A 23,119-nucleotide genomic window follows, 5' to 3' on the forward strand; every position below is an offset into this window, starting at 1 on the left:
TGAAAGCAGTCCTGTTTAGGGAAGTTTTTAATGTTTGATGTTTTAGAATGTTCTAATATATGCTGTGAGCTGTCCAAAGTGAGTGGAGAAACCCAGCCAGATGGGTGGGGTAATAATAATAATAATAATAATAATAATAATAATAATAATAGTTATTGTCTGGAGACAGTGTGCTACAATGCATGTGCTAATGCACTCTGAAAGCCCAGGCAGGTACAAGAATGGTGGTATACACCTCTTTCTTATGCTGACATGGTGACCCTGTCGCTAGACATGCATATGACATGCAAGACATGCTCAAAAGTCTTGCAATTCCCCATGCTCCAGTGTGGTACCAGTCTAGCTCTTGTCTGTAGCCTGCCTTCTCTTGCTACCAAAGTACCCCAGCCACTATAGACAACACCAGGAATCCTTACCATCCATTCATGGCTCAGCAGCTCATGATTGCTTACTCTGCAGCCTGAGATCAGGATGTGAAAAACTGGGAGCATGTACAGAGCCACTGATACCTTCTGTACCTTCCCTAACCTGTGTGTCTGTTTCCACCAACCTTGTGAAATATCAGGAAGGACATCCAAGTTTGCTTTCTGTCTGCCCACTAACTTTCTCTTACTTAGTCCTCAAACACCTGTTTCCAAATGTTTCCATTTCCCCCTATGTGCCTGACTCTGCACCCATTTCTCCAGAGATTTCTCTCCCTGCTGCCCCCACCTTCCCACCATCTCTCTCTTTCTCCCTCTCTCCCTCTCCCTTTCCTCCCAGATTATTTGTGCAGGGCCAGGACCAGACCATTTAAAAAGAAAACAGAAAGGAGGTAACTTTAGAAACAGAGGGGTACCACATTAAAGATAAGATCTTTAAAGTAAGACATTGAAGACAAAAGATGCGGGCAAAGTAATAAACAGGAGTGGGGAGAAAGTTGAAGAGCTGAAGACGGGCAAGAACTGCATGCCAGAGTCCCTCCTCCTGTCTCTCCCCCACCCTCCCCCCAATTGTTGGTCCCAGATCAACAGAGGAGTAACTTGAAGGATGGCATTCAATGAATAGAAGCCAGTGGCCAGACTGTACCATTCCAACTTTCAGCAGGGGATGGAACAGCTGCTAGAGGTAAAGAATCACAGTTCATGACAGCTTCCTATCTCAAAAGTTGTTGCTTCCATGTCCATCAAGAAAGTAAGTGTTTGATGCTCAAAGGCCTGCTCCTCTGCATCGTCACTAGCTGTCTAGTGTTTGCTGCTACATCTAAGTTCCTTTGTTTCTGTTCCCTCCATCCCCCTATCCTCTGCCTGCCCTATGTTCCCTTCACCCCTCCCCCAAGTTGTCAGGGGCTGGAAGACAACAGAGGCTACACAAGAGCCCAGGGGATGAAGAACAGAAGAAGAATCCCCCTTAAAAGCTGAAGGAGGGCAGGAACAAACAAACAAACAAACAAAAAGGTAAAATTGTCTTAGAAATATAGCCAGGGCCCCAAAGTTTTCCTGCAGCTAGGGTGATGCAGTTTCCCTCCAGGAATATCTTCCAAGAAAAAGGTTGGTGCATTAAAAGAGAAGCCACTCCGTTTGTCTGTTCCACCTTTGCTATTTTGACTTCAGAGAATTCTTTTTGAAGAAGTGTGAGGGAGACTGAGGCTTCCACTCAGGGGAAAGATGTGAAATTTGTTTGGGATGAATAGCAGGGCAAATCAGCGAGCGCTGCTCAAGTGAGGGCCGCTTCACAAATTACTTTGGGAAGGAACAGACACCTGTAAGTGTCTTAAAATGCATGTTGCATGAAACAAGGGAAAGCACAGACCGTGCAAGACCTCCTGACGTGCTTCAAAGAAGTTTGCTGTACATTACCACCACTTCTGATATATATAACTTGTAAGCAAGTGGCCTGAAAATGGCTGGAGTTGCATGTTTTGTGATGTCACGTGTGAATTTGAAATGCATCTCATCGAGCTAAAAGAAGCCTTTGTGTCTCCATTTACTTCTACTTGACATAGGTATTGAAAGTGTATGGTGGATTTTATATATATATATATATATAGAGAGAGAGAGCGCGCGCGCGCTTCCCATCTCTTTTCATCCTCTCAGGGGAAATGCAATAGCTTGTCTTAAATCTGATCATTACTATTTTGCAGAAAAAAAGCACTGAGAGGGGATGGTGGAGTATAGAAGATTGTTATTTGCATTCATTCTGTCAATAGGCAAACTCACAAAATATGTTGGGGCTCGTCTATGTGCATCGGTTGCCAAATACCTTGAAATTCTTGGGTCCAATTCAGTTTATGCAGCAAGTGAGCTTGCTGAAAATAAATGCCACCAGAGACAGCAAGCAAGAGTTCTGGTGGGAATAAATGCATACAGAAAACAGATCGCCTAGGAGGGGAAAACTTTTCCAGGGCAGGAAGGAGACTCAGTGTTGAAGTGACATTTAAGTAAGATAAATGGTCTTAAGAAGTGATCTGCAAGTGCCATGAACAAGCAGAATGACAGCTTGATACAGCATCACAGGGGAACTGAATGAGAATAGAGCACATTGAACCTCAAGACTGGCAATTTGCCATATTTCTTTGTCATACTAAATAAGGCACTGTTGAATGTAAGTATTCCAGAAGATGATTCCATTATAGAATATTACAGGATTATTGATTGAATTTTTTTTAAAAAAAATACGTGTGTGTGTGTGTGGTGCTTTTATACACTAGTAAAATTGGGTTTGCAGACACTTGGTTTGGGGAGAGAAAGCCCTGTGAACATGTTTTGAAAGTTGCAACTGTAAAAGGTTTTAAAGTTGTTAGTGTATAAAGCAACTTTAGCATTTGGTTGCTGCTTCCAGCTGTACAGCCTTTCAAAACTGCGCTGCCAATATCCATCAGTATTGCTAATCACAAGCAAATATTATCCAATAATCAAGGAACAAGTATGCAGCCCTTCTCACCCTCAGATTTTAAAAGTATTCCCCCTCCCGCATGAACTGTCTAACATGGATCATTCAGTGGAACTCTAGAAGACTATTATTTCTTAGATTGTTATTGTTAATTGTATATCAGGCTTGTGAAAACGTCACTGGTAAAAGGGGAAGAAACTGGTCTCAGAAGATTCACCTGTTTAAAGCTGCAGAGACAGTTCCACTTAAAAGGATCCAGGGGTGTGGGGAGACTGGGCTTGGAAGAAGCATGGACCAATCCCCCCACACCCACCAATAAATACTGGATGCCAATAAATACTAGAAACAAGATTTGGTGCTTAGCATGCATTGACAAGTTTTGTTTTCCCCCCAGAGCTTGTCAATGCTGGCTGAAAGCCAAAACTTATGCATAAAATCAGCTAGCCAAAAGTTAAGGATCTGTCATGTGCACATGCTCAGGTACCTGTGCAAATTGCTGTTCGGTCAGGAACAATAAAAGCCGCTGCTTATCTCACAAAGAATTCAAAGACAGCGCCCATTTGGATATATTAACATATATCAACGAATGCAAGTTTAGAAGTATAGTGGTACCTCGGGTTACATGCACTTCAGGTTACATACGCTTCAGGTTACAGACTCCGCTAACCCAGAAAAAGTACCTCGGGTTAAAAACTTTGCTTCAGGATGAGAACAGAAATCGTGCTCCAGTGGTGTGGCAGCAGCAGGAGGCCCCATTAGCTAAAGTGGTGCTTCAGGTTAAGAACAGTTTCAGGTTAAGAACGGACCTCTGGAACGAATTAAGTACTTAACCCGAGGTACCACTGTATCTGTTTTATATCTTCATGGCTGATCTAAAGGAAGTTGATTGTGTACGACAACACACGAAACGATCTTCAAAGGACTTGGTCACTTATTCCGCAGCTTGTAGGGTCATAAAAAAGTACGGTTAAGCTCCCTGATCATTTTTATAATGCTGTTTCTATTTTTTTTGTGTGTGTTTTGCCACAAACTTCAAAATTCACTCCAGTTTTACTGTGGATACAAGTTCAGTGACATTTTAAAATCAGCCCAGATGTTGTTGTTTTTTAAAGAAAGAATTCTGGAACAGGGTAACAGGTCATGGGATCATACAAATGCAGAGTTGGAAGGGACCCTGAGGATCCTCTAGTCCAACCCCCTGCCTTGCAGGACTTTCCAAATGGCTGGGGTGGTCCACAGGGTGAGCAAGCACTTATTGGTTACAGCCACCCTGTGGAGGTGTGATAACAGGGAATAAAGTCCCATCAGTAGTCTATGCTGTGCCCGTAAGTGCAGAATAGACATTTAGTTCTCCAGAGCCAATCAGAGGCCAAACCACATGTGCAAGATCAGTAACTGGATCTCCCAACTATTTGTTTTTATTTGAATATAGCTACGGAGTGAGAGATTCCCTGGATCCCTCTTACCAGCAAGAGCCTGATTACTACAAAGCAGCAAAGTCATCTGCATGTTTTACTTATCTCTCCCCTGCCCCCATTTCTCCGAATAAATATGCCCTGCATGTTTGGACCCTTTGTCCAAAACAAGCAAATGTTTGGTGGGCAGGGTGAGTGTCAGAGGGAATGTTAATTTGGGCATAATGGAGCAGGGCGCGCATGCTAATGGTGAGATCTTAGGAAACGTCTTCAGCAAATTGTTTCCAAAGGCTAGCCTTAGGGTTTGTTTTGTTTTGTTTTCTGTGCTCAGTGAAGTCCAATGCCATGTACTTATTTGCTCAGTCCTCCCAGTGCCTCCTCCCTCTGCATAGGCAAAAAATTAATCACACTAGGCCTGACATTTAGGAAAGCCCTCTTTGTAATCTTGACCACAGCAGGGATAGTGCCAGCCAATTAAATATCCATATTTCTGTGAGGGGGCACTGCAGTGTTCTAGGACCAACTCTTATTTACTCCTTATTTTCCCCTGCTGCTTTGGCATTGTGAGCACTCAGCAGAATTATGCCGTAGCTCCTGTTTGCTGAACTGAGTCTGGAAGCAGTCAGACAGGAAGGCGTACGGGTGGTTGCAAGGTAGGGATGGACCTCTTTGGGAAAATTATGATGATTAAATTTCATTGTTTGTTAATGGTCGAACAAGTGCAATGAAATAGAAGGCAAGGCTGGAGTGAGGTGGGGGCAAATGCTACCTTTTATTCTGCACAGAGAGGTATGTGGAGAGTAAAAAAATGTAATGTTTTCACTCCACTGCTGAAGTGTGCATATGGGGGTAGAAAGACCTCTCCATCTCAGTGCTGGGAACCACAGTGCTGATATTGTGAAATAATGCTTCAGGGCCTGACGGGCCACTTCCTGAAGCTTGGTGGGCTGGATCTGGGCCAGCCATCCCAGCTATATGATATATACCAGGAGTGAAGAAGCTTTTGTGGAACAAGGCTGAATTCCCTTGCATAATTCCTTTCCAGCAGCCACGTTCTGGTGGTGGATGGGGCCAGAGGCAAAAGCACAGGGATTATGACTCTTACACCCTTTGCACGTCAAGCTACATTGCAACCACACAACAGTCGGAGGGTTACACACAAACCTCCCCATCTGGGCAAGCAGAAGGCATTGTGACAGTTCAAGGACACATTCCAGCTAGGCAAAAGCACTTGAGGAATATGCAGAGCCATCTCTACTAGAGGAAGGATTGGTGGATTCTAAGCAAAGTTCTGCCAGTGGATCTCCATCGCAAGAAGCGTGAGACCACTGCACTGAGTCCGTTTATTTATAATTAGGGTTTGGGGTTTTTGTTGTTCTCCTTGATGGTTTTACACACACAAGGCAGCTGATTCTTCTCTCACAATTTGCCAGTGATTCCAGTTCTCTGACTCCACTCTTGTTGCTGTGTCTTGTAGGAAAGATGAGCACAACGGCTGCTGCCAACGAGACCTCTCCAACTGCCAGGGTACTTGCATTTCTCAATGCCACCGCTGAGCTGGTCCCTCTAAGCCCTGAGCCGACTGGGGAGAAGCCCGACTCCTTGCCTATCATCATCGGTCTCATCTGCATCTTCCTCCTCCTGGCTACCTGCCTCGTCTTTATCACTCTGTGCAAGCCAGCAGCTCTAGATCAATCTTTCTACGGGCCGCATGAATGTATGCCGTACCACCCCGAGAATGCCAGTGAGCCGCAGCTCAGGCTATGGAAACGTCTGGGGTCACTCAGGCATTCCATACGCAGCGTCAAGCGCAGCCGGCCCATTTCCCAAGTCCACGAAACTTGTTCGATAAAAGCACCTGTAATCCAGGACTGGAACATCATGGAGTCAACTGAATTGTGACTCATCCATTACCTTCCATGATTCAGCTGCATCCCGCACATTGTTAACTGACCTCAGATATAGTCTAAGCTCTTTTGGAGAATCACAGAGCAACAAGGATGGGGGAATTGGAGAAGCACAGTGTTCATTACATACCTAACTATGGAAAAGGGATCGAAGCAAACACTTGCAGTGCCTGCTTGATATATGTTTAAACTATATTGTAAAGTTGAAGAAACCTTTTTAAAGGGGATGAGGCACTCCAAATCGTCCTGGTTCCGTTTGTGTCTATGGTCATTTGCTCCCCAAACTCTTTAATTCTATGACAGCAGAAAGGTTTGCCAAAGACAAGATAAAGACTCACAGCTCACTTGCCAGATGAATGAAAGTGGATATGGTTCTCTTGAGATGTGCCGGCAATGACTCATTGGCAACGTTCACTTTGATTCCAGATCTTTAGCCAAAACTAGCTGGGTGAAGCTGAGGGCTACTCAATCATATCTGGGGGCCTTCATGAACAAGCACATTGCATTATCACACATTTAAGTTAGCCACAGGATGATGCTGTGGTAAGTTGCTTTTTTAGGAGCAGCACAATATTCTATTGGGATTCTCACTTTTTCCAAACACCTGGGAGTTACACTGCAAGATGAGGCACAGCCACCTAAGAGCTAAAGATTTTAAAGATTTACAAAACTGCAGATGAACTTCTGCTCTTTATCACTTTTTTAAAAAAAGATCTATAGAAATTGGACAGTAGGGGAGAGCACAGCAAAGAAAAAAGAAGCCGCCTAAATTCTAATGGCAAAAGGCTCTGTGACAGCAGAACAGTAATAAATAAACAAGATGAATGCCACAAGTAACATCCATAGGAGAAGCTGGTGCATCCACACTGCATATAGCATTAACAAATGCAACAATTTTAGGCAGGGGAAGGAGTATAATAGTTATCTGGGTGCAGATTATTGTACTTTCAGTGCTTAGGTGGTACAATGGCCTCGCAAAAGTATTACCATTCATGGGAAGGGCCACAGCTCAGTGGCGGAACACACAGTTTGGCACTCAAAGAGTCCCAGGTTCAGTCCCTGGTATCTCCAGTCAGGGCTGGGGAAGACCACCATTTAAGTGTTGCCACCGGACACTGGAAATAATATTGAGCTAAATGGGCCAGTGGTTTGACTTGGGATAAGGCTACTTCCAGTAAAAAGGATGTGTAGACCATGCCCAATGAAACGGGAAACAAGTGTACACTTGGATGGAAGTGCCTGAAGGGAAAGACTGCAGGGAAGGGGCCTTGGTGGGCGGAGGATTTAGCCCCCTCTTGGCTCTACACATTGGCCTCACCACCCCATTTTCTATATATGACTAGGGAAGACTGCAGTTTGAACAAATGGGTCTGCCACCAATCAAGTGTAATCTGATAGTTTCTGAATGGTTGATGGTGTGCTAGCCAGGAGGCAAGCAAGCAAACGTTTGATCGTCACCATTTCACCATGCAGCAAAACAGGAAGTTTCATTCACAGTACGGTGCATGGACGTGTATGCAAGAAAACTCTGTTAACTGCTTCTTTTAGGGAGAACGTCAGCTTCAGGAGGGGGTGGTTTGGAGAAAGGCAGGGTGGGGTGCTTGCCATTTCAGTGGCCCGCCATTTCCCCCCTGCAGTCCCTGCAACTCTTTCCCCATCTGCTCTTCTTTCATAGAGTTCAGCAACTAAACCCGCACATGCAAATGAGCAGGTGAAGTTGGGGAGTGGGTGGGTCAAGGGGAAATGGCAATATAATATGAAAACTTTTGAAAATCTTGGATTATTTTTTTTAAGTGGCAGTTTCTTACAGTAATCTTTCTTAGGCTCTTTGAGGTAGAAAAAGAAAAAAGAAAAAAGAACGGAAAGATCACAACATGTTTAATGAAAACCACTTAGAGATTTTGACAGTTAAGGAGTATACACATTTCATTAAATAAACACATAAATGTTTAAAAAGTGGGAACCTAGTTTTTTTTAAAAGCTCTGTTTTGCTGGTATCTTGGCTATCTATATAATACTGGGCAATGATTTGCTAACGGCCTATTAGTTGTACCTCTTATTGAAATAGATGGAACATGTGGAACAGGCGAAAGGAAGCTAGGGAGAATAGCTTTGGCATACCATGCAAGTTATTTATTCTGAAATAGTGCAATCCAGGCACAGTTCAATTTGACCAAGATCCATTAACACCAGTCTCACAACTGGATGATGAAGCACTTAAAAGTTACCTAACTTTCAGTGGGCCCAAGTGCCATATCTGATTTATAACCATTGTTTTGTAACTTGAAGGGCTAAGAAAAGAAAAGCTCCACCTGCATAATAGATTGTGTAGCATCCTGCATGGGGCACTAACCATCTAGACATCATAAAAGTGTGACGACATTTATTGGAAGCTGAAACTTTACAACCGAGTGGATCTACTGGAGTAAATGGGAATAAAAAGTGTACATTTCAAGGGGGTATTTTGTGTGGGGGGGGGGAGAGGCTTTGTAGTGGATTATTTAGTACATATAGCTTCTTCTCAGATTGGAGTCTTATATCTGAAAGGCCCTCCAATACAATTCTGTAATGTTTGAGTGTATACAGAAATGTATGCTTTCAGTCGACCTACTTTCTAAAACAGGTGTGTGTTAAATGATATGACTGCACTTTCCCCATTTTTGTTTTCGGTTTAATGACTGTAGATATACAACACTCTGCCACAGACACTCACGTAATAAATAATAATAATAATAATAATAATAATTACACTAGCACCTGCTGGGGCTGGGGATTGCTTCAATAAATAAGCAGTAAAGGCCACCCGAACATATTTGTGAATGGATTCGTAGAGACTCTAGGGCTTGTGCACTTCTGAAATTCAAAGCAGCTTGTGAATTGAGAAGTAGCCGCACAGTGCAATGAAGCCCATTTGTAGTGTCAATGATGAACGCTGCTTTAAATTAATATCTGGAATTCCATAGGGTGGCATCTATTGGTTGCATGAGAAAAAGCCTCTCCTAGGGGACTGATGCACTCTGTCCTTGCCGCACCATAGAATTGTAGAGTTGGAAGGGACCCCAAGGGTCCTGCAGTCCAACCCCCTGCAATGCAGGAATCTCAGCTAGCTGCAGTGTGAGGGAGAATCCCTTGAAAATGGGCAAAGGAACACTGCACCCGAGGGAGCTCCAATTCATGCAAAGTTCCTCCACCCGATGTGAGACAGTTCTCCCCTTGTGCTGAAGTTCTGCGTTGACAGAGCCCACACTGTTCAGGATCCGACAAGGCTTTTTTGGGATTTGCAGAGGGCAAAGGAAGGGGAACAATTCTGCCACTGAATACAACTCATGGTGCTCTACATACATTACAGTGGTACCTCAGGTTACATACGCTTCAGGTTAAATACGCTTCAGGTTACAGACTCCGCTAACCCAGAAATAGTGCTTCAGGTTAAGAACTTTGCTTCAGGATAAGAACAGAAATTGTGCTCCCGGCAGCGTGGCGGCAGCAGGAGGCCCCATTAGCTAAAGTGGTGCTTCAGGTTAAGAACAGTATCAGGTTAAGGACAGACCTCCGGAACGAATTAAGTACTTAACCCGAGGTACCACTGTATAGTCGGTGCACTTTGTAAACAACCCAGTAAGTGAGATCACTATTATTAGCCCCATGTTTCAGATGTTGGAGTGAGGCTTCAAGGGAGTAGCTTGTTCAAATGCAGTTTTGTGTGTTTAAAGGGGAAGGATTTTCTGGCTGGCAGCTAAGCCACAAAGAACCAAGTGACACATGATACCCTAATTCAGTGACTGACTCTCCTGACAATTTGCCCCTAAAAGAAGCCATGGGGTTTCCTAATTTGGACAGAGACCATGACAAGGAGGATGGGGCTGATTCTTTAATACAGATCCCTCCTCTAAGTTACTTTTAAAGGTAAAGGGACCCCTGACCATTAGGTCCAGTAGCGGATGACTGTGGGGTTGCGGGGCTCATCTCGCTTTATTGGCCGAGGGAGCCAGCGTACAGCTTCCGGGTCATGTGGCCAGCATGACTAAGCCGCTTCTGGCGAATCAGGGAAGTGCACAGAAACGCCGTTTACCTTCCCGCCGGAGCGGTACCTATTTATCTACTTGCACTTTGATGTGCTTTCAAACTGCTAGGTTGGCAGGAGCTGGACTGAGCAATGGGAGCTCATCCTGTCGTGGGGATTCGAACCGCCGACCTTCCGATCAGCAAGCCCTAGGCTCTGTGGTTTAGACCACAGCGCCACCTGCATTCCTGAGTTACTATTAGGAGGAACTAATAGTGAAACCATGGTGGCTGTGTATTTCCCCCTTCATGGCTAAGCGCAGCTCTGCGTGTGTGTGTGTGTGTGTGTGTGTGTGAGAGAGAGAGAGAGAGAGAGAGAGAGAGAGAGAGAGAGAGAGAGAGAAATGAGAAAGCATTAGCCTCCCCTCCTCCTGGTTCCCAATCCAAATCAAGAGTGTGGGGGTGGGAATGGATGGGTGCAAAGCTGAAAGAAAAAGAAATACCACGGGAGATCCAATCATAGATGTCTGCACAAGTTGCAAAGTTTGGTGGCACTAAGTTACACTAACTCCGTCCGAGCTATTAATATTGAGCACACAGCATATTTAAGAGGCTGGATATCAACTAGCCGATCAGATTTAGGCACCTAAATGCAGCACTCTCCTCTTCCTAAACACTTTAGGACAGGACAGTTTTGCATCTGAACCACAGGAAAATTCCCAGTTCAGAACATGAGTAGTTCATGGTGCCAATCACTTTAAGAAGATTTATGACATAAGCTGGCAAAACACAAACTTTAAATGAAGGTAGAGCACACCTCCCTTGACTCACTCAGTTGTAAAATTGATTTTAAACTAAAAATAAAAAAAATTGTCTGTTTCCCGAATTTGATTTGTGACAGCGTTTATGTTCACTTTAATGCGTTTGACTTTCCTTTCGCTTTGGTCAGAAAAGCAATCTCTCCAATTTATTAAAATGAGTTTCACAGGAGAGCCCTCATAGGCACCCAATGCCTTTCCCTTGCAGACATTCCCGTAGTACGTTTTATTTGAAACAGCATCTTATTGTGGTCTCTTCAGTAGGACTTGGCTACTCTGTTCAATTTTGTTTCTTATTGCTTTGCTCCCTATCACAGTTTCTCATGTTAATATCAAGAGACAATCAGAAATGTGACTGCATAAACAAAAGCAAATCTTGAAGCATTTATGTCATTCCCATACAAAATCATATTTTGATGCGTTGACATATTTTAATTTTAAAACCATCAAAAGGGCCTAATCAACATTATGAAACAGCCGCCTTGCAAGTTTTATTTGGTGGTGGAGGAAGAGAACTTTGAAGTTATCAGGAACTCATCTGCAATCTACGCAGGTTTGATACCAGGGGCTGGTCCTGCCAGGAAACAAAAGCATCTCCTATAGGGCCCATAGGAGTTTGCTTCTGGGTGTTAAAACACTGCTGCCTCCTCTACTGCAAGTGTAGGGTGGTGGTGGTGGAAGGAAGGCCTGAGCCACAATGCTATATAGAGAGAATGTGTAATGGGCAGGCTGCTGGTTCAAATTCTGGCAGGGCACAATCTCAACCTAATTCCTAATACAGACATATGGTAAGATCACTGCCTTGTTGTGGTGAAGGGGCTTGAACAACTCAGAGAAGCTATGAGCTATGCCGTGTGGGGCCACCCAAGATGGACAGGTCCTAGTGGAGAGTTTTGACTAAACGTGATCCACCTGGAGCAGGAACCAGCAAGCCACTCCAGTATCCCTGCCAAGAAAACTCCATGGACAAAGACAACAGGCATATAAAAGTAATGGACTGCGGGAGGCAGTGGAAGACAGGAGTACCTGGCATGCTCTGGTCCATGGGGTCACGAAGAGTGGGACACAACCAAACGACTAAACAACAACAAAAACCTTGTGTATATGTGTGGGGGGGGGTGGCTCGCTCACTCTCTCTCCATTATGGGGTACATTATTCTTCATATTCCATAAGGCCACCATAGCAATTTCTTCACCTATGATACTTTCAGATTTAGAGGTTAGGTTATTTATAGGGCTTTTTTTCCTTTTCAGCTGGAGCTCACCAGAGCTCAGCTCCAGCATCTCTCAGGTGGGCATCATTGCCATTCTAAGAGAACAAGGGAGAAGTTCATGGTGAGCTCCGGCACCTCTTTTTCTAGAAAAATAGCACTGGGTATTTGGAGGCAATCCCCTCCTGTCCCCAGTCAACTGACATTACCCCAGACTTCTTATATAACTGACCTGCTGCTGTGCAAAATTTCCATGTGATATGGAACAAAAGCTTGCAACCTCACTATACCTCTTGGCAGGCTAGAGTGGGGAATTCAAGGAACAAGAAGCCAACTCAGAGCATGCTGGAAATACCCCTCTGTGTTTGCTAGAGAAAATAAAAATGTTTGGTTTTGAAGAAAACCTGGGAACGCCAAAAGACATGATGTGAATGCATTCATTCATTTACCAGCTCTACTGCCATTCATCCCATGAAGGGCTAGCTTCAAAGAGGGAAACAAAAGCAGCAAAACGAGGCTCCAAATTCTTCTATCCCAATTTATTATTTAAAGCTGTTTTGTACACTAGCAAAGTATACCTATTTCATCAAGAAAGGCCCCTGGAAGGCTCAGCCAGTGCCTCACTGAAAGTAGCTCTGTTTAGGAGCTGGCTTATGCTTAAACCATTCCCTGGGTCAATACAGCAGTTCCAGCGATGTGTTCCATTATCACATTAAGAAGAAATCATTTTGTGGTTACCATGTTGTAGCACAGTTACCTCCGATGCCCAGCTAATGAATTGTGTTCCCTTGAGCCTGACTCCCCCCACCCTCTCGCTCCCCCTTTTTATTCTTGAAATGGTGTTATTAAATCTGTTACTCGAAGTCTCCTGATCGTTTTGATGCTGCTCACTTGTTTATGAATTGCCCTGCTTCCTGTTCTTAGACTTTCCAACAACAGAGGAAGTGACTGCTAAATTCAGCAAAGCACATAAAGTAGTAAAACCTTGGTACGGGGTATGGCCTAACCTTAGTATCACGTTACTGTGACACCAGGTAACAGCTAGGATGAAGATAGAAAGAGAGCAGGCAGGCTTATTGCTTCTCTTCTTCCATTGCCCCCACCAGATCTTAACCGAGAACAAACAGTTTAGTTACATGCCTGTACGATGCTGCTGTAGTCAGGGATGTCTTCAGGAACAGTGGCTTCGTAGCTGCTTTGAAGGAAGATTGGCCGGTTGTCATTCACATCCAGCACAGTGACATATACAGTAGCTGTCCCAGTCCTCCGTTTGCCTGTTGGACCGTTATCTGTGAGAAAAAAGTGCTCCATCTTAATCTCCCAACGTTTAGGAAAAAGGCAGGTCTACTGACCTGCGCGTTGACTGAATGCAAACAAATCCAGAAGCAAGCAAGGGCAAGCAACCCAGGTACTTCCTCCATTTCCTTGGTGGACAGGAGGAGTCCCCCCAACCCCAGGCGACCCCTGAGCGGAATAATGACTCAAGACAATGTGCTATGGGATTAAAATTGGCTACAACTTTATTAAGTTTCTGATGTAGGGAGACCTTGGCTCAGGCACTGGGTGTTTATCCTTCCCAGTCCCCAGCAGGGGATCTGGGAGACTTCAGGGTTATCCAGAATGTGTGGGGGTTGGGCTGGCTCTGGAGAACATATGTTCAAGCAGAGGGCCCGCCCCCCGTTTCGCCGCCGTTGGAGGGGAGAGCAACCTCTTGGCGTATGGCCAATGCCTCCCCTCAAGACCCATTTAACGGGGAACCCTGGTATCACCACTGCAATGGGGGCGTGGGTCACCGCTTCATGCCCCCCCATTTAGGAAGATAGACTAAAGGATTCCGTCCAAGGTCTGAAACCGCCAAAGTTGAGACGTTTAGCTACGGGAAAGGCAAAACCTGCCAATGCAGGAAAATTCCTTTCCAGCCCTTCAACATTGACCCTGACATAGAAGCATCTGCGTACCTGTGGAGAGGAGGTTAACCTGCAAAAGATGACTTAACTGAGGGAGGGGAGGGTGTGAGAAGCTCTGGAGCCGACTGCTGCTTTGCAGGTAAGATTCACCTTCTGTTGTGTGGGCAGGACGGTCCCTCCCCTTACCTGGCCAATCCCCTGGCAACACCTCCCCAGGCGGAATTGGGCAATTGGCTGAGGTAGGTGGAGACCTCCAGGTATCCAGCCTGGGGAGGATGAAGCCAGCCTGAACTACCAGGAGTCACACTGGGATGTGGGGGGCTGTGTGCGACCACGCAAAAGGCGCCCCCATTTGATGTGGGAGCGGTCATTCTCAAATCATTCCACACATTCCGTCTGAGTCCAAATTTCTGGGGGGCGCATTAAACTCTATCAGTTCCAGGTAAGAAGGTAAGAGCAGCTCCCCCTGTATCAGGCCAAAGGCCCACCTAATCCAACACACTGGTCTCACTGTGGCCAACCAATACATTTATAGGAAGCCCACAAGCAGGACGTAAGTACAACCTGCCCCACTTGTGATTCTCAGCAACCAGTATGGAGATGCACAGCAGTTTTTCAGAGACATACCAGAGCCATGGCTAGCTTTATCCTCATGAATTCATCTAACTTCCTATTAAAGCCATTTAAATTGGTGGCCATTATTACATTGCCTTGTAGCAAATTGCAGCTGTGTGAAGAAGTACACACCCTTTCGTTTGCCCTAATTTTTCTGACATGCTCTTTAAACCCTTTCTCTCTACCCAACATAATTTTATATACCTCCATCATGTCCTGCTCCCCCCAATTATTCACCATTTTTTAAAAACTAAAAAGCTCTAAATGTAACTTTTTCTCATAGAGGTAGCTGTTTCAGATCCTTGATCATTTTGGTCATCTTCTTCTGAACTTTCTCTGGGTGTCCTCTCTTCTTCCTAGACTCTGAAAGGTCTGTAAGAGTCAAGCCTGACTAGGTTCTGAAACTAGGGACTCTCATGTGGGACTGGGATTAACATCTGTCTCCCCAGTTCCAGATTCCAGACCTACAAGGCCAACAAGGGTATCTTCCTGTTGCACTGCCAAAGAAATATTATCACAGAGAGAGTAAAATTTATAAGGGTGCCAAAGGATGGTGCTACTAGCTGTTGAAAATAAATATACATATATGGCTCCATCATAGTTAGTGTGCATTTAAAATATGATTTACTGTAAATTGCACACACAATGTATAGGTTTATCTGTTTAACACCTGCATCAGATATATCTATTTTGCTTTGATTCTAATGTATGTCAAATTCACTGTGATTGTTTTAATTTTTTTTTACTTCAGCTTTCCTGAAAAGCCTATGAAAGATGTTTATTAACTTGAGTGAAGCATCAGTATGAAACTGCAGAATTATTAATACCACAAAGATGTTTAATCCTACCGATTATATTCCATTTCAAATAACGTCAAGTCTTTCATAAATTTGCGCTACATGGAAAAAATTCTTTGTGATCAATAGTAGACATTGTTGAGCACTTAAATCCCATTGATTGTGCTAGTTGTCTTCATTAATCTACATTCAACCCAAGTATGTAGCGACTGGCTGCATTTCACTACACAGTACGCCGGGGAATATTATCATTAGCAAGTTAATCAGACACAGAATTTCCCTCTCATCTAAAGCTACAAAGGGGCTTCTTTACAGAACATGAGAGAAAGGTGTGTGGAAGGCCCAGGATTAACTGGAGGTGGTTAACAAAACCATCTCGCTTCATACGGTGATGGAGATTTGCTCATGGAATTGGAAGGGAAACTTCAGAAATGGCAACAGAAGATTGCACCATTAATTTGTACGAATCCTTTGCAAACTGTTTCCTCTCCACTGCACTCCACATGAGGCAGTCTGGAAGAGACACATCAGTTGCTCAGATAACAGAAACAAAAGCGGTCCACAGGAATCCTTACCAATGGCCTCCAGGATAAGTGTATAGTATGGGATGGTTTCTCTATCCAGGCTGACGACTGTTCGAACTACTCCATCCCTAAAACCGACACTGAACTTTCCATCCTGGTTCCCACCTATAAAAACAGAGGAAAGGAAAGAAGAAGAAGAAGGAATTCAAAGAAGAATGAGGGCACAGTTTTTTTAAAAAAACACACACTTGTATTTAGGAATATGAAATGCGGAACTAAGATCTTCAGAAAGCACATGCTCTTCTTCAATGTACATACATACATTTATGTGCATGACCACCTACAGACGCTACATGTCAATCACTCTGTACACAAGATGTGAAAGATAATGCTTTTGGAATGATTTATCAACCCAATCAGTCTTTTTGCCCTGAGTATGTCTTTCGCTACAATAAATTTTTACAGTTTTAGTTCTGACTGCGGTACATCAATACACAAAAAGGTCAACAACATCATTCCTAAGGGACTCATGATCAAACTTCTGAAATGAAAAATGGATTCAAAAATTCAAGAAAAATGAGAACACACACTCCAATTACGTTTTACATATTTTAGTTGTTATATACACAAATATAAACTTGTTTCGTGCAATTTTTGACTATCATGGCCTGAGAATCGCAGTTTAGTCAGCCATATCTAGGCTCTTTATAATGCTACAGTTCCCATAGTTCCTGGGTAGACCTCCAACAGCTAAATAGGTCTGAAACTGGTTTCCACTTATAATGCAGAAACATCTCCTATTACTTACACAGAAGACACAAAACCACCTATGTCCCTGTGGGATAGGATTATGGGAGACTTGACTATGGGAACAATCCTCGGCACAATAAACTGGCATAAAGAAAGCCAGTGTAAATTAAGTCAGAGTAAAGTTACAACAGATCCATACCGAGTTCAGCAGCAACAAGCCTTTAAAATAATGTTTCACAGCCTAAGTCCCGCCCCCCCGCCCCAGTTGGTAATCAGTCTGGTAATCCAGAGATCTGCTGCGTCCTAAGGTGCTCCTCCTGGCAGATCTTGCTGCAGGATTGCCTCCTAAGCGCTTCACAGAAATTTAAAGCAATTTAAGGATTCAGTGTGAATTGTTTGTTTCCCAAAAGCATTTCTAAGAGTGCTCAAAATTTACATGGAATAGCAAAATGCAAGCCATATTGCCAGTGCTGGCCCAAATTAGAGATTTCAAGGACTCCATCTCAGTCTTACTTGTTTTAATTTGCTGTTGAATCACGGTGGCTTTATTGCTTTAAAGGCTTTCCAAGGTTGCATGGCTTGATAATTGTGCAATGCTTTCTTTCAATCTACGTTAAACATATTGATTCTTGATTCCCCCCCCTTGCTATAATGTAATTACTGTACATTAACCGATATGGTACAATAAAGATATAGAGCGTCATTGGGGACTCTGAGCAGCAGAGGGCGAGAATGGACAAGTTTTAGAGCCTTCAGAAATAATAGGTGGTTGTGGAATGCCACTCTAGGTCCAGTAATCCAAGCAGGGAGACAATGGCACCCAATAAAGAAAACTTATTTGTTTTTGGTAAGATCTGAGCCAGGACTTTCATACCTGGTTGGTTTCAGTGGGATTGTAAGGTGTGCATACTTTTAGGTCCCACTGATTTCAATTAAAGTGAGATCGCAGGCCTGCCCAGCTTGTGACACAGCAAGCTGAAATTCCCCATCAGCCATGTATGACAGTTCGACACAGGTCAATTATTCACCTACTTTTGCTTCTTGCAAAAAACTTTAAAAAGGGGGGTCGGTCAAGTTCTTTTTTATTTTATTTTTGACCACTACAGTATAAACTGGCCACTACAGTATAAACAAACAAAAGTCTATGTGTAAAACACAGGTGGGTGGGTGTGAAAGGGTGGGGGAATAACACATTGTCAATCACATAGCAGACCATACATGTGTATGTAACAGGCTGGTGGTTCACAAACTGAGCTAGTCAGAATCACACACAACATACATATGTCATGGATGTTTAGGGAAGTTTTTAAATGGTTTTATAGTGTTTTTAATATTCTGTTGGGAACCGCCCAGAGGAAACCCAGCCAGATGGATGCGGTATAAGGAATAAATGATCATTATTATTACTATTATACATAAATATTTTCCGCTGACGTCAGTGAGGCTCAACCTTGGCTAGATTATGTTGCATGTTTGTAATGCTTCCTGCGCATTGTTGTTAGCAAGAATTAATCCACACACAGAATGGCCGAAGTCTTCCAGGAAGCACTGCTTTCATACAGCAGCTCAGATGCTGCACAGCTTGTTTTTGCTTATCCCAACTGTCAAAAACATGGTTTAGGAAACTTTCATTTAGAGAGGCAGGCTGTCCCTTATTGCTTACCACTCAAAAACATAACTACTACAGGTTGTGCACAGGGACACAGGCTGCATCGTGCGCCATATTGGATGGCATTGCGTCCAAGGGCCCAAAAAATTCCATGATGTAGATGGCCCTGTTTAGGAAGAGGTATCTCAAATGTTGACCACCCTGTTTCTGGACTTGAAATGATAGCCTACTACACATGGCTGACCTATTCTGAAGGAGGAATCGTATAAAAATTCCAAAAGAATCATGCGGACATACCCAGAACTTATCTGCTATATGGAAGTAGCTCCTTACAAAGAAGATGAAGACCTATTTTCACGCCATTGTCTACATCAGAATATGGCCTACCAGGCTGCACTTCGGCAAGCACTGCAAATGAGTTCGGTGACAATGCCTTTCTCAAATTGTCATATCCACATTCTGCAGACATAAGGCAGCTGATGACTCTTTCAGTCTGATGAAGCATAGATAATTCTCAGGAGCAAACAACCCAAAACAGTTCTGCTATCATTTGCAAAGCATCATAGGGAAACATATGCAAATCCCCATGCAAATTAGCCGTTGCAAACCTAACAGCAGGATGAAAAGCCCCCTTGGCTGTCTTCATTTACATGAATTTCCCCACACTGCTTTGCACCAATACTCTGCACCACGGTGCCACAACCGATTCCCAAGGGGGGAAAGGAGGCTGGTTACAGACCAAGGAAGAGATGCTTCCCCAGGAATCAAGCTAGAGAACTGGGGGTGGTTTGAAATAGCTATGAACCACTCCCAAATAAGTATGGAAGAGAAGGGAGAGGAGAAAGAGAACTACTTGGTGACAGATGGAGGAGCAGAATTATGTGGTGGTTTCCTTTGCATGGAGTTAAGGGGAAAGAGGCCAAACCTTTAATAAACCAAGAGTTGGCTTATTTTTGTTCTGCGCTAATAGGATTTTATGCCTTTTCAATGTTACCCACCCTGAGCTTTGGGGCTAGGAGAAGCTAGGGTTGCAAGATCTCAAATTTTTTTTTGAAGTTTTTGAGCTATTTTTAAGGAAATTCAGCAAAACCCACACTTCCAGATTTCCCCAGACATTTCAGCAATTTCTGCCCAGGCACTGTTTCCGATGTGCAAATCCTGGCAATGGCCGGGAAATTCCAGATGAATGCCAACCCTAGGTAAAGGGTCCCCTGACATTTAAGTCCAGTCGCGAACGACTCTGGGGTTGCAGCACTCATCTTGCTTTACAGGCCGAGGGAGCCAGCATTTGTCCATAGACGGTTTTTCCAGGTCATGTGGCCAGCATGACAGAAGCCGCTTCTGGCAAAACCAGAGCAATGCATGGAAACGCTGTTTACCTTCCCGCCAGAGTGATACCTATTTATCTACTTGCACTTTTTGGCGTGCTTTCGAACTGCTAGGTTGGCAGGAGCTGGGACCGAGCAACGGGAGCTCACCCAGTTGCAGGATTCAAACCGCTGACCTTCTGATCAGCAAGCCCAAGGCTCAGTGGTTTAGACCACAGCGCCAACCCTAGGAGAGGCTAAAATCTGAAAGGAAGAAAAAGGAGGACACAGCAATAAGGATTGACCAGTGTTCTCTGCCCCCTCTGAACTACATGGCTTCTACTTCTGAAGTATACCAGAAAGACTTGATACCTGTGATGAAATAACTGAGCTCGGCATTGAGACCCACATCAGCGTCAGTGCAGTTGAGGCGGACCACTTTGAAATCACGAGGTACGTTTTCAGGAAGCGATACGTTGTAGACAGCTGGGAAGAAGGTGGGGTTCTCATCATTCACATCTAAAACTACAAGAGAGAATTTGATCAAGGTCGACTCTGAGCCATGCTTCAAAGCCATACCTGGCATGGCTAAAAGGTGGAGCGTCAGCCACTGTAAGAAGCCATGTGTTTGCTTATCCCGTTGTTTCTATGCATATTACAATAATATTAATTGTAGAGTTGGAAGGAACCCCCCAAGGGGCATCTAAGTCCAACCTTCCTGCAATTTAGGAAGTCCCTGGGTGGGCTTGAACCACCAACCTTCTGGTTAACAGCCAGGTGCCCAGACCCGTTGCGCCACCTTAGGGACTGCCATAGAAGTTCAGTTAGGGATCAGAACTATGCCACATCAGCTACCCCCTAAAAAAGCCCATTCAAGGAAGTAGGAGAAAGGGCAAACAGGCAGTGGTGAAATGGACTGTGGGAGTTCCAGAGTTACAAATAGTTAAGAATCATAAACATTTTTATCACTGATATTCTTCAATTCTGAGGTAAGTTCATAACATTTCAAAACATACAAATGCGTTCTATTCCTAGACACCTGAAGTTAAAGTTGTGGAGACTTTCTTCTATCATCGTATAGCAGAAAAGTGTCTGGAATAACCAAACAGAAACTCTTTCCAAAGTGCATAACAGATGGTATTTAAAAACTAGATATAAATGACTTGGGGTCAAACCTAAAATAAATTATTATTTATTATTTTAGAAAGTATTTTAATCATGAACTAATAGTAACAGGTTAAACATTTCATTGGAGTGGCCGTGTTGGTCCAATAAAGAGTGCCCTCCAAACCCTTTTGGATCTTACTCAACTTTCTTTGTTATCATCACTACAACCATGCGCATAACAACTTCTAGAGCAGCTACAAACTGAGAATGGCCAACACAAACAAAAAGGGTGGGTTCTTGCATTGCTTTAGCAGAATGGGAGCTGCAGCCCACCTGCTCATCGCGAAAAGCTCCAGGAACCCATTCTGATGCTCTTTCCCACGAGGGTTGGTAGCACAGGGAACAGAGAGAGCATGGGTTCCTCTCACATTATCCAGGGTTTCTCATGTTCTCTTTGCACAGCATGGGAAGTGGGGTGAAGGCACACCTTCCCTTTCTCTTTCTGCCACCTCCATTCTTTCTTTTTAAAATCTCTCTTTCTCTTTTAGACAGTCCCTCTCCTTTTACCCCTCCTTGCCACCTGCACGAAATCAAACCAAGGCTTGCCCACCTTTGCTCTAGCCCTCACAATGTTGGAGGAAGGGCTCCTGAAGAGCGACAGCAGCATTCTTGGCAGTTTAAAAATTGTTGTGGAAAAATTCTGGAACTGCAACAGCAGGACCGGGCGAGATTTTCAAGCATCCTTGCCTGAGCCTTTTTGGGGGTGGGGTTGTGTGCATCAAAATTTGCATCTTCAACAAGGTAGAACTTTTAAATTTTATTCCCTAGTCAAGTTACACATTTCTCCTCCTCTCCCTTGGCTGTTTTGAGTGGGCATTTTCCCAGCCTCTGTGCTGGGCAATCCTTGAGCATTTAAGTCAGTGGTTCCCAACCTTTTTTTGGCCATGCCCCATCTAATCATCTCTAAAATCCTGATGCCTCCCCCTGTGCCATCTAAGTCTTATTATTCAAAAAGTGAACTCCTATTCATGCGGAGGAAGCCTAAAAGGCCATTAACTTGGTTGAACTCATTCTTGAATTGGCCCCTCCCCCCAAAAAAATCAAATTGCCCCATTGTGGGGCATGTGCCCCACATTGGGAACCACGGATTTAAGCCCTAGTTTGACTCAACCTAAGCACAGAAAATTATCTGAAGGTATTAGACAAGGTGAGAAATCCCATTTGAAATGCAGACAACCACTCGCACTAAATACATTATTATTATTATTTTAAAAAAAGAATGACACAGCAGTAACAGTGAGACAGCATCCAGAGTGTTTCGGTTCTTCAGTCACCTCTGACCGTGAGAGTGCTGGTAGAACTCTTGGACGGCACTCCTGCATCACTTGCGACTACCCTGAGGTAGTACTCGGCAATCCTTTCCCTGTCTAGAACAGCTGTGGAGTTGATAAGACCACTGCTGCTGTCGATGACAAAGTCCATCCTAGGCATGCCCACCTGCATACGGTATGTCACTTGACCATTCAAGCCTTCATCAAGGTCAATGGCTACCACCTGAGACAGAAAGCAAAAAGTGAAGCAAAAAGTGATGAGTTTCCCCCCTCTCATAAAGGTGAAACCTAGAAGATCCCAACAGAATCACATTATCACTTCCCATGGGCTCAGGGCCAAATTTACACATGGCCTTAACTCAAGTACGGGGCTACCTAGTGCTACCTGGTTCATTAAAAATAAAACAAAGTTGTTACCAAAATTGTTCCTGAGATGGGATCAGCCGCATTGTGCCTGCAATTTGCACTGCAAAAAGATGTCCCACTGGAACTAATGGGAACTCCTTTTTTTGTGCTTAAGGGCAAAGCAATACAGTTCAGATCACATGCAGAGCAGCGAAAGAACCAGCGCTACTAGTCCCTTGAATGTGTTCACCTTTTTCTTGAACAGACTACGCTGAGGGACTAAGGCTGCCAAATTCACATTCAGCTGTAAAGAAAAGCAAGTGAACTAATGATCTGATGTCACGAGGGGGGTTTTAGTCTATCAGTTCCTCTGTGTGTTTTAGCTTTCTCAACTTCCTCTTGGCTTATTTCAACAAGTAGTACAGAATGTAGATAGAAGTCAGGTGTGATCATCAGTGAGAAGGGAGATATTTGCTCCCTTAAAACATTCTGGGGCACTGGTTTTACTGAAAGCTACAGTAAAACTGCAGTGAGGAAAGTACCACTACTACTCATCACTACATCTGCAACAGAAGCCCAAACAGGTGTGTTTTTTTTTAAAGA

General features: G+C 43.9%; 2 protein-coding genes across 8 annotated transcripts in view; one reads left to right on the forward strand and one right to left on the reverse strand.

Moving 5' to 3' along the window:
* CDH23 (cadherin related 23) overlaps window positions 1–23,119 on the reverse strand; it is a 391,169-nt gene that overhangs the window by 102,510 nt on the left and 265,540 nt on the right. For 5 of the 6 annotated variants that reach the window (XM_053388502.1, XM_053388507.1, XM_053388501.1 and 2 more), the window contains exons 24-27: window positions 22,175–22,394; window positions 20,106–20,258; window positions 16,119–16,232; window positions 13,365–13,513 (exon numbers count right to left, since the gene is read on the reverse strand). In XM_053388502.1, the coding sequence (XP_053244477.1) occupies window positions 13,365–13,513; window positions 16,119–16,232; window positions 20,106–20,258; window positions 22,175–22,394 (636 nt within the window). Of the gene's footprint in view, window positions 1–13,364; window positions 13,514–16,118; window positions 16,233–20,105; window positions 20,259–22,174; window positions 22,395–23,119 lie in introns of those variants that run through there. The other variant, XM_053388505.1, reaches the window with a different exon arrangement.
* C5H10orf105 (chromosome 5 C10orf105 homolog) lies at window positions 973–8,648 on the forward strand. 2 transcript variants are annotated; one of them, XM_053388508.1, is made up of 2 exons: window positions 973–1,173; window positions 5,764–8,648. In XM_053388508.1, exons 1-2 carry the CDS (start codon window positions 1,125–1,127, stop codon window positions 6,186–6,188), a joined length of 474 nt encoding a protein of 157 aa, XP_053244483.1. In that variant the 5' UTR covers window positions 973–1,124; the 3' UTR covers window positions 6,189–8,648. The 2 variants fall into 2 exon arrangements, with proteins under 2 accessions (XP_053244483.1, XP_053244484.1); XM_053388509.1 differs by lacking the exon at window positions 973–1,173 and adding an exon at window positions 1,425–1,529.

The sequence above is a fragment of the Podarcis raffonei genome, chromosome 5, assembly GCF_027172205.1.
Source record: "Podarcis raffonei isolate rPodRaf1 chromosome 5, rPodRaf1.pri, whole genome shotgun sequence".
NCBI lineage: Eukaryota > Metazoa > Chordata > Lepidosauria > Squamata > Lacertidae > Podarcis > Podarcis raffonei.